The sequence below is a fragment of the Pundamilia nyererei genome, unplaced genomic scaffold (assembly GCF_000239375.1).
Source record: "Pundamilia nyererei isolate P.nyererei 1_Seehausen unplaced genomic scaffold, PunNye1.0 scaffold00289, whole genome shotgun sequence".
NCBI classification, from domain to species: Eukaryota; Metazoa; Chordata; class Actinopteri; order Cichliformes; family Cichlidae; genus Pundamilia; species Pundamilia nyererei.
In genome coordinates this window covers 256,444-268,215 of record NW_005187690.1, presented here as the reverse complement: position 1 = coordinate 268,215, position 11,772 = coordinate 256,444, and the positions used below count along the sequence as shown (strand labels likewise).

The window sequence follows — 11,772 nt, the reverse complement described above, 5'->3', positions numbered from 1 at the left end:
TTGCTTTAACTTCCATGTTAAAAATAATCGCACCCCCTCTGTGAGCAAGCGCTTGGTAAATGGTGGGAATGACGAATCCCCTTTTAACAGGAAGAGACCTCTGTCAGGCGGAGCTGGTTCTCAACAAAAAACTATTATATCGTGCAAAAATTTTCCACAGTAATAACATGGTGCTAACACGGAAATTGCCATGGTTTTTAACAGGGTAACTACTTATTTATACGAAAATGTCATTTAATACAGTTTTCTTGCTACTTAAGGCTCCAATATAAGAATATCAAGGAGCAACAAAATGCTTTCCGTATAACATCCACAGAACCTCTGCTCTTAAAGACAGCTATGGTCATTAAATGGCCTGCACTCAGTATCCTGTCCATGTTTGCACGTGACCATAGACTATATATAAAAAGATGGTCACGCATGGGTTTTGGACTCTTTGAAACTTTAAAATGATGAGGCGCTAATGTTGCACACTGTTGGTGCTGTATGGGAGCCGACTACGCACTGAGGCAAGGCACCTGGAACCAAACATAAAATTAACATCCTTTGCAGTTCAGCAGAAGTCTAGGGGCTACTAGAGGCAAAGCAGAGCTCTTTTATATATTGACAAGTTAAAAAAAAACAACCTGTAATGTAAACACTGCTGCAGTGTGTGTATTTATTTATTTTTTAGTATTCAAGTGTGGGGGTGGTATGCCCCCATAGCACAATGTCACATTTCATTGCCAGAGCTCCAGGAGCCAACTCGGTGCTTTTAAACCTTTTTCAGCATATTAAAGAGAAGACTCGGCTCGTGTGGGAAGTGGAGCTAAAATGGATACAGCTGAACTGCAGAGATAGTTTTTGTTGTTAAATTGAAAGAACAGCTGTGAACTGAATGCACAAACATCACCGTTTTTTGTTATTGTGTGTCTCTCCAGCACGGAGCTTCTCAGGAGGATTTCATCCGGGGCAGCCGGGAGCAGAACATTCGGGATGTTGTGTATGACATCGCCAGTCAGGCTCACGTGCACCTGCAACATGTATGTACTTCACCTGCACAATAAGGTCTACATTGCATGCACATGCACATGGCATATTCCTGTATAGATGTTTCACATGGCAAAAACATGTTCTTTTTAGTGCTACTTTTATATATGATTCACTAGTTTATGAAACTTGGCTTCTGGGATTTACATATGCATCGACATGTACTCAGTTGGTGCAGGCTTTTGTCCAAAGTAAGGGACAACAGATCAAAGAAAAGCTTTGAGAATAATTAACTCAACACTCAACACCATATCCCATTTGAAACAAGTGCAACAAGCCTGCAAGTGTATGAAACAACATAAAGTGCATAGCAAATGACCTTTTTTCATTTTCTCCTGAGAGGTAAGGAAGGAGAGCAAGAGAGCACATTAGATGAGTAAGCACCCTTGTGTGGTTTTTGAAGTCTGAGTGGGAGTTTGAGGGCTAGTTGTTGCTCATTTGAGAATATGGTACCATAGGGGAAGCTTGAACAACAGAATTTGAATATTTCTCATCATCCAGCCACTCTGTGACTGCCTTGCTTTTGCTTAAAGCTCATTGGCACTTATTGTTAATTTCAGGAACTGTTCACGAAAATAAACAAAAACAGGAGGCCTAATTTCCTCCTGTTTTTTCCTCCTCTTTAGATACATAGGCCTAAAAAGAGGTCAGTGACCCCCTGGGAATCTCTGGTGACTAGAAAAATGTGTATTTCCTGACAGGTCGGTAGGTAGTTGCTGCAGGTGAAATCAGTCACAAAGAGGGCTTTAAACCAAAAACAACCTCGTGAATGCTTTGATTGCTAGTAGGTTGCTGATAGTTTGCATGAAAGACACCAACTTGTCTGCAAACATTTTCCAACTATGGAGAAAGCAGTAGTGAAACCCGAGTAAGTTCGAAGCAGTCGGGAAATGGAGAATATCTCCTTTCAAAATAAAAGTTGCGCTTTTTAATACATAACTATTGCAGTAGTAAAGGCAACACAGTTTCAGTACCAGTTAGCAAGTAGTTGGCAGTTGTTTGCATGCAAGATGCTAAGGGAAGATGCTAATTTGCACACGAGTTAGCATCTTCCCTGCAGAATACAGGCAACTACAGCAATGTGATCGGCATATATCAGTTTGCGACCAATTTCATATAGTAACTGGAACCATGAGTGTATATTTTATATACATTCATGTATATAAAATTACACTTTTTTCCCCTAGCAACCCATTAAATGTCCGTGGGTCTGTAACCGTGTGTGACGGGGGCTTAAAACAGCTGACCACAGTAGCTTTTAGAAATATTCTAATATTCCGCAGTTACAAAGTGTATTTTAAGTTGCATACTAAAAACATTTGGATCTTTTACAAACAAATTCCACACAACATATGCACGGTTATGTCGGCCCTTTGAACTCCAAACTGTGTTTAACTTCAAACAAAAACAACATAAAATTTGTTGGTCTTTACCTCTGCCATTGTGTTGCTCTTCCTCTAATTTGTCAGTGTTGTCCAGTATGTTGCCCTAATGAGTACTGAATATTTTCAGGTGACAAATCGACATCAAAGTACAGTTCAATTGAGTTACAGTTAAAAAGAGAGATGGATATTTTTTTCATATGTTCAGTCAGCACTGCACATGAATATGTTTGCTGGATTGCATTCTTATAAACTACATGTTTGTGTTCACCCAGTGCAAATGTAAGCTTACTTTGGATAATAGTGGTGCTCAGGGGAAATAATCAGGCTTTGTAAACCTGTTAGTGGGAGACACTCGTCTTTCAGTGCGGTATTTCTACAGTATAGAACATAACCAGGCTGATCTGTTAACACACTCAGGATTTCGACAACGGCCTTGAATTCAGCAGCAGCATCACATCGAGGCTGGCCAAGCTCACAACATATATTTTTGCATAATGCCTCTGCAGCACCTGTTGACTCGTTTCAGAGACGAGATGAAGTAAAATTCTCCTCCGCATTACTGTGTTTTATAACACTCTTGAACACCTCTTAATCCACTCAAAACGGCATGAACAAAAAGCTGTGCTATAATGTAAATGAACACCAGTGACACATAATGCTTTGACATGCTGTGATGTGCATCTTGCACATTGAAAATGCCCTGGAAATGTCTTCAGTTTGAGTATTGTCTAACTAATGTAGCTCTAATTAGTTGGGAGCTAATTAGTTGGGAGATTTATTAACCTCCACTTACATGCCTCATTGATTTTTGTACTTTAGGAGGCTTTTTCATTAAGTGGCTTCCCAAACATTCATCAGCAGTTACTTGTTTTAATTTGAGCCTTTTTTATACCAGTTAGGAGTGTCGCCAACAGTTAAAGGACGTGTGATATTAAAGTGTAAACAATAAAATGTAAATGATTTCTCTGCCATGAATAGATGTAATGTTATTTATTTTCCTATTGTGGCTATAGCCATTAAAGAGCCAGTTTACACAAATTATGCAAGTAATGACCTCTTTGTGTGTGTGGTATGTTTACATATGTTTGTGGGGATCAAATGCCCCCATTTTGAAGGCATTTTTAAGAGTCAAAATGTGGTTTTAGTGTCAGGACTACAATAAGTTAGGGTTACGCATTCATTTTTGATGGTAAGTGGCTAGGGAAAGCATTATGTCAATAATTATGTCATTTATTTTAATTATAATTAAGATAAATGCATATTTAAAATGATTAAAACTGGAAATTTTAATTCAGACAAAATGTTACATTTAATTATCATAAAGTCAGTTTTTCTACATGACTTCTAATGTTTGTTTGTTTGTTTGTTTGTTTGTTTTTTTTATTCACAGTGTGCTTAAAGTCACATTTGTCTTTTCTACAGACTCCTTTCTAGGTTTAAAAGAAGTGGTACTCTTCCTAGACTGTTGGTCATTGAAACAAGATTAATCCGTCCTTGATGTGTTTCTTTTCAAGACTGACTTCTCAATGGGTCTTAGTTCTTATTTGCAGTACTTGTGTAGCAACACCAGTGATAGGAACACTTACTGTGAGCCAGATGAACAACTACATTGTTTTTTGGTTTTAAAATCTCTTTAATGACACTTTAAATTAAATATAAGACCAAACTTGAATCAAAAATTAATTCATTAAAAGGATAAAAAACAAACTATTCTCTTTACAAGTCAATATTTTTATATAATCTCAAAATTAACATTTAGGAATAATTGAAAAAATGGTTGGGTTTAAACATGCTGTGCATTTGTTATGGTGTTCTGTATTTTCATATTACTATTTCTTTGAGTTACAAGTAAGTTGGCTAGTAAGGTCTCACACTTCATCACCGTATTCTAAGCCTTGCTGGATCTAAGTGTCAGGTGCTTTTCTGTATTAAGATGTTTTTAAGCTTGACCTGCAGCTTTTAAGTTAGCCAGTGTTGCTTATCTGCTTATTGTTACTGTTAAGAATCAACTGCATGAAAATTGGGTAGCCCAAGATGGAGCAATAAGTCTAACCAAACTACTTACAAATTGATTTGAAATTCAGGGAGATTTGATTAAGTGTGGAAAAAGTATTCAGCCCAGTAGGAGTCATGCTGCTCTGCAAGAACATTGATGACACGTCAAAGCATAAGATAGAACTAGTCACCATCGCTTTTGACTTCCACTTGTCCCGATCAAATTTTTAAAAGATACACTGCATACCATCGATATGGTGTCTGAGCTGACAAGCCACTCTCCCAAGAAACCATGAAAAACAAATTACCACCAAAATAATGCATACATGTTTCATCTTTGCTCATTGTAAGAGTCTCTACTGTCATTCTTGGTTACTGTGTAGTATACCACAAACTTCATTCATCTAAATCGAATATGTCGGATTTATTTTTGAAAATTAAAGAGAAGCCAATAACCAGGGCGAAAATCGCAGAAGTCTAGCTCATAAAAAAGTGTTTTGATTGACGTCTCAGTGCAGCAAGTGTAGTTTATGAGCTGCCAGTGTGTCAATATGTTCACTTGCTCCTTTGTATAACAAGAGAAGCACAAAAATGTGTAAGTTGTGTCCATGAGAGAACAAAAAAAGACCTGAGTTCTTCACTGTAACCAGTCCGTCCCACAGCTTCAGGTATGTGCTGTGTGACGGCAGACAAACATGAGATGTAACCGTTTCCTGTTGTTTCTGTGTGGGTGAACGGTCTTTAGAAAAGCAACCCTAAAAGGCCGGTGTGGGCGCGTTTTAAAATATTTGGTGTGGGTGAGTGTAGATAATTTTTTTTTCTTTCCATTTAATTTCTGTTTATTGTGCTCTCTCCTTCAGGCACAATCCTTTAGCCACAATGTTCCAGCAGCTGCCACTCCAGCCTTCCTCCCCACTGTAAGTCAAATAATGTGGTCATGGTTTTATTCTTTGACAATTTGATGCTGACATTCCTCTGTATGCCTTCTGAACTGCTTCGTATAAAATCGCTCTATATTTATTTTGGAGAAAAATTCATCTGAATGTCAAATATGCCAAAAAAAATGTCTTAAAGTGACTCAGAGCTTTAATTAACCTGCCATGAAAAGCTTTTAAGAACTGAGCCCATCAATTTATTCTAGTGGATTCCTCTTTTTGTTCAGACTACCAGAAAAACAGACTTCCACTGAGGCCAAGGCAAAGCGATTTTTCAGGCTTCTGTTGCACCCAAACATATTATCCTCATCACTTCTTATCAAGAGTTAAATTGACTTTTCAAACATTCCTTTAGGCTTGAAAATTACGGCTCTATATCTGTAAGATTTATTTTGGGGGGCTAAAATAAAATAATGAAATTGGAAATCCACATCACCTCTCTTGGATATTAATGAGGTGTCCAGTATCCAGAATATTAACAGCAGTGTTCAGTGCAGTTCAGTCAGTGCACCTCCAACACCTCCAGCACCATGACCTCAATTATGGACATAAAGTTGTATTTAGTTGAGCTTCTGCATTGGATTACGTTATATTTCCCAGTTGATTTCCCACTTTTCTGTCTTTAGGACAGATCACATATGGAGGTTTAAAAATGTTTAGAAGTCTTGCTTATTAACTAAAAATGAATGCAAGTCATTGTTTGTAAGAAGCAATCGCAGTTTAAGCCTTTTGACAAACGAGGATCCGCAGAGAGGCGATAGATCACAGAACTGATTATTCTGTGCAGCCATGATGTAAGTTGCGAGAATTTATTTATTTATTTTTTAAAAAGCACGGTGGCGTTCTGCTTAAAGATGAAAACATTTAAAATTAGGGCACAAAGATATGTCTCTCTTTAGTTTTCCAGCTGTTACATGCGATATCTCTGGAAGCTCAACTTTTAATTTGGGAAAAGCCTAAACTTTTTAAAATTTGCATATTTTTAAGATCTGTTAACTTTTATGTAACGCTACATTAGAAAACGTGGCGATTAAGAAAACATATTATTCAGTGGGAGAAGAAACCACATAAATGGTAAACCCACTGTGCCAATGAGCTGCCGTGCCCAAAGATGAGTTTGAGAAAACTTGATTTTAACTGTGACTGCACAGTTAAACCAGATTTGCAGGTACAACATTATGACTACTGACAGGTGAAGTGAATGACACTGATCATCTCTTTCAAGTGAACTTTTTGTCCTGAACATTTATGTGTTAGAAGCAGGAATATATGGGTAAGTGTAAGGATTTGTCAGGGTGCCCATGCTGACCCCCCATCCTTCACTGAAAGCACCAACCCTTTCATAGAAACTGTATTCCCTGATGGCTTTGGCCTCTGTCAGCAGGATAATGCATCCAGCACAACTATGAGTTTCAGGTGTTAGGACTTGGTCTCCTAGATCCCCAAATCTCAATCCAATCGAGCATCTCTGGGATATAATGGACAAACAAATGCCAGATACCACAGCACACCTTCAGGGGTGAAGAGGAGTCCATGCCTCACCGGGTCAGGGCTATGTTTTGGCAGCAGAAGGGGAACTAACATAGTATTAAGCAGGTGGTTCTAATGTTATGCCTGATCATTGTATACCATATACAAGAAAGAGTGAAAACAACCCTTCAGATTGGCTGTCATTTGGGGAAAACAACAAATGGGGGTTACATCTGGCCACTGGGCCTGGTAGTGAGCAATCATTGCTTATGGCCAAAAAACTCAGTTTAGGTCATTTTAGCTGAATGTCCTTTCTCAAGATGCCTCAGGATGTTACTCATCATTTGCAGTTTGAGCGAGGAGGAAAATTGATGGCACACAATGTTAAAAACAAAAACATGAGCATGCTCATCGTTGCCCTGCTGACCTTATTTGTTGCCTCTGGACTTGGGCACTGGACTCTTCATCAAAACACTATTTGGACAGTGACTTGTAGCTACACAGGCAGCTCTTATCTCCAGCAGTGATCTTCAGCATGAAAGCTGGATCAGTTTGACACAGAAGTTGATAGATAAAATTTGAGGTCAATGTTTGAATCACAGATTCGGCGTGATTCAAATATTCCAATGATTCAAGTCCCGCAAGGTTTTAATCACAGATGGTAGTTTAGAAATTCACTTTTAGAACAGACAAGTATGCAACAAAGTGTTTTTCTCATGACGCAGATAGACGTTGTAGTCAAAGTTGAGTGTCCACAAGAAAGACTGTGATTAAGCTGCCTGCTTTTTTGTTTTTGTTGTTTTTTTTTTAAGTGTTATGTGTTTATGTGTTGAGTCCTTTGCTGTGTGTGTTTTCAAAGAGGTGAAGAAGGGTTTTGATCCTTGTTATTTGTAGTCTATCTCCAAAAAAATGAATAGCTTGAAAAAGTTCATTTTAATTTAAAAAGTAAACTGTCAAATTCTATATTTATGACATGTAAAGTGAAAACTTCAAGCCTTTTTGTTAGAACTATTTAAACAGTGCGAATACACACAACCACAATCACAGGGATGACACTGACCTGACAGTTGTCCAGATGACAATCATCAGCATCTTTCACAACGAGGGTAAGTCACAGAAAGTTCTGGAAAGGCTGGCTTCTCAAGTGCTGTATGAAAGCAAGGTAATGGAAAATCGACTGGAAAGTAAAACTTTGTCAGAAACACAGGGAAGGGTGCACAAGCAACATGGATCACTTCATCCTTGAGAGGATTGTCAAGAAAAGTCAATACCAGCTTTACAAGAAATGGACTGAGGCTGGTGTCGGTGCATCAAGGGCCACCATGCTTCAGGAAAGAAGCCACAACTGTCACATTCCTATTATCGGCCCACTCCTGAATGAGAGAAGACAGACGTGTCATACCTGGGCTAAGGAGAAGAACTACTGGACTCGTGCTCAATGGTCCAAAGTAGCCATCTACCAGGAGATTCTAGACCACTTCATGCTTTCATCTGCTGAAAAGCTTTATGAGGATGCAAAGTCCTTTTCCAGCAGAAAAGTCCAAAATACTACCAAAGGGTTTGCTAAGCATGCGATTACTGTGCTTCAGTGTTCCAGCCAACTCTCCTGACATCAATCCAATAGAACATTTAAGAAAGATGAGAAACAGCTGAAACTGATATCGTCAAGTCAAGCTGGGCTTCAGTAACAGATCAATAATAACTTAAGTTGAACACCTCCATGACTCATCACTGCAGTAATTTGTGATAAAGGAGCCTCAACCAATTTTTTTTAAAAGCTTGAGGTGTTTCACTTTTTGTGGATATAGAAGATGTAAAAGTTTACCTTTTTGACATAAATTATTAAAAAAAAAAAAAATTTTCACAGTCGAGTTAGTTGAGATGCACTAGTACTCTAGCGTACTGAATTTAAAGTAATACGTGTTTGGTACCATGAGAATGAAGCACAATATGATTAATCAAAGCAATCTGCTTTGTCCTCCAAATATGTTAGACTGTTGCCTACAAAAAACTAACAACTTATGGAATCAACACCTGTTTTTAATTATTGATGTCATTATGTTGCTGCTACCTGTGTAAAATCTGAACAATACATCATCAAATATCTGCCAACTCAGGATGTATCTTGTGTTTTCAGAGTAGATGTATTCAGATGAAAATGTAAAGAACTTGCATTAAGTGCTGTGTAAGCAAACTGCAGCTCATCTCTTTGGAGATGAAATTGCATCATTATATGACTAAAGCTGAATTTAAAAAAAAAAGAAAAATGTTTCTAAAATTTTATTAACAGCATTACTAAAGTGTGAGTACCTGGAAATTTTTGCTCTACAACACTGAAGTGATGTAATTCACCGAAGGGTTAGTCAATACTTCCCAGTAGCTAAAAATGCAGCACTGCTTTTATCTCACAAGTGGTTCCTAAAAGGAATACGCTGTTTTAAGCTGACTGTTTATACCTGCATGCAGAAGCTGTTTTCTGATTGTAAAACAATGATTTCAGATGATAATGATGCTGATGTACTGACCTGCATCTACTACAGCAGAAAAGCCGAAAAGCTCTCCAACTCTGCAGTTTGCAGCAAAAATCACTCTGCTCTCCTGAGTGTAGATTATGATGTTCATGCTGCGGTGGACTTGTATTATTTGTCCATATGCATGTGCTTGATACTTTTCCAGCTCAGTGTTCTTGCCCGCACAAGAAAGCCGGCACAGACACTCACGTTTCTCACCGCGCCGACGATTTGATTTAAATGAACGGCAGGCTCGGATGAGTCATGTGAAACAGCAGGGTAAAAACAGAGTAGTCCTAGTGAAGCCTGAGGGACATGAAACGCACAACCGCCGCTTAGGTTCTTTTATATTAACACATGAGTAGTTTATTTAAACCTTACAGTTGAGAGGGTACCTTTTTAGAGCTGAGGACAAATGCCATAGCAATATGAATGCAAAGTTCTTTATGACATTGATCACTCAGATTTCTAAGAGAGCTAAAATGCTCTTATCTGATGTAGTCATGCAGATGGTTTTCAAATCATTTGGTGACATTTTGTTTGTTTTCCTACTTTAGTCAAGCTGCAATTTTGTCCTCTATACCCAAATATAAAACCATAAAAATAGCATTTTTAAGACTCAGTAGTGTACATCTGTGGCCATAGTCAATTTCTGGCTAGTTTCAGGTTTCTGACTCGCCTCCATTTTGCTCAGTGACTCACAGGATATGGAGGGGCAAAAAAAAGACATGGCCAGTGGTGTATGTGTTTACTTATTTCTACTGCAATTGCAGTTAAAAACTTGTTCAAGTACCCTAACCAACAACTAAACCATGTTATGAAGGTCTGAGTCATATCCATATGAACAATACCTGTAGGAGGATGAGTCGGTGTTTACACGGGAGCTTGTTAGGTCAAACCTGTTGAAGCCGAAACCAAACTCTCCTGTGATGTGTGCTTCAGGTGGTGTTGGAGGACTATCTTCACAGAGTGAGGAGGGTGGATTTTGATGTTTTCCACAAGAGTCTACAGAACAGAAATCCCCTTCTCCCAATCCAGCTGTACATCCGCTCCTGGAAGAAGACTTATTGACTTCATTTCTCTTCTTCCTTCAGCCTTTTTAAGGACTGCTGCAGGAAATGAAGTGCAGGGGATTTATCTCACCACTACCACCAAAAAACCACAAACCATACCAGACCAAGTCTGTGGTTCCCACAACAGCTTATATCTTTGAAATATTTGTTTAATCCACAAGTTCACTGGAGGTGTCCTGCCATCCTGATCAGAAAATGCTTGTGTAATGTTTTATTCACAATGTATGAAAACTTTGATCAGATGTCTTCTCGTGGCTTACAGAAAAATCTAATTGCAAATTGGGTCAGTTGTTGTTGTTGTTGTTGTTGTTGTTGTTGTTTTTTCACTCGTCGTTTCTGTAATAAACACAAACTTACAAGTTGAGACCTGTGGGATGTTAGAAGTTACCTTTGCCGAGCTGGACTTGTACGTTGTTTGTATTAACTCTCTTCCTACAGTAAAGTCTATTTTTAGTAACACATACAATTTTTACATCTATGTAGCTTTTTAGTGTTATGTCAAGTTGTCTATTTGATGAATACGACGCTGCTACTGTGCTGTTGTTGTGGACATGTTCACTGAAACATGAAACGCTGAGGTATGACTTCAAGCTTTAGCTTCTGAGATCTGAGAAAATAGTGGGTGATAAAACCGGAGCAGTCAGGTGGGTTGGAAACAAACCTCTAGGTGAATATTTAATAAAAACACTTTGAGAGTACCTGCAGACAGTTTTTTTTCAAACATTAGTGACCAACATTATGCCTCCCCAGGAACACAATACATGTAGCAGACATGTTAATTCTGTTGTGAGCTGTGCTACCGATATGGTTTCTACTGTATGTGGAATTGACAGGAGCCTGAGGGACAGACCTCGGGACAGTTACATTAAAAAAATAAATAAAAAGAAACTATGGAATTTTTTTTTTTTTTTGTCCTTGTTTCCCTATGATTCTCTTCTCTCTTCTGCTCTTACAAATGCCGAGTGCTTTCTCATAGGAGCTGGGGTCTTCAACTTGCAATATAAAGCTTGGGGTAACTGATGAATTGAAGCTAAGTAATGCCTGCTTGACTACATTAACACGTGGATGTTTCTCAGTAAAAGTCTGCCAGACCAGGGTTGGACAATTAATGTTCTCAAGAGCTTACATAGGAAACTGGGACTGTTATGGAGGGCCACACCAATAGGCTTATGAAGAGAGAAAAATAATATGAGCAAAATTGAGTTAAGCTTGTTGATGTGGCCCTCCAGAACAGTCCTAGTTTATTCTTTGACATGACAGCTGTGGACTCATCATCACATGAATGTCATGGTAATTTGGGGCTTTTAATTTTTTTTAACTGTTCTTTTCCCAGGGCAAAATGATTGTACAACATAGTAAAAACAAGATTTGGGTG

The 11,772-nt window shown here is 38.4% G+C and overlaps 1 protein-coding gene across 1 annotated transcript in view; it reads left to right on the top strand.

Annotated features, from left to right (window-relative positions):
• Positions 1 to 11,288, top strand: part of ndufaf6 (NADH:ubiquinone oxidoreductase complex assembly factor 6) — a 24,696-nt gene extending 13,408 nt beyond the window's left edge. Inside the window, exons 7-9 of the mRNA XM_005750816.2 lie at positions 921 to 1,022; positions 5,270 to 5,326; positions 10,267 to 11,288. Of these exons, the coding sequence (XP_005750873.1) occupies positions 921 to 1,022; positions 5,270 to 5,326; positions 10,267 to 10,395 (288 nt within the window). The 3' untranslated portion in view covers positions 10,396 to 11,288. The remainder of the gene's footprint in view (positions 1 to 920; positions 1,023 to 5,269; positions 5,327 to 10,266) is intronic.
• Positions 11,289 to 11,772: the final 484 nt, after the last annotated feature.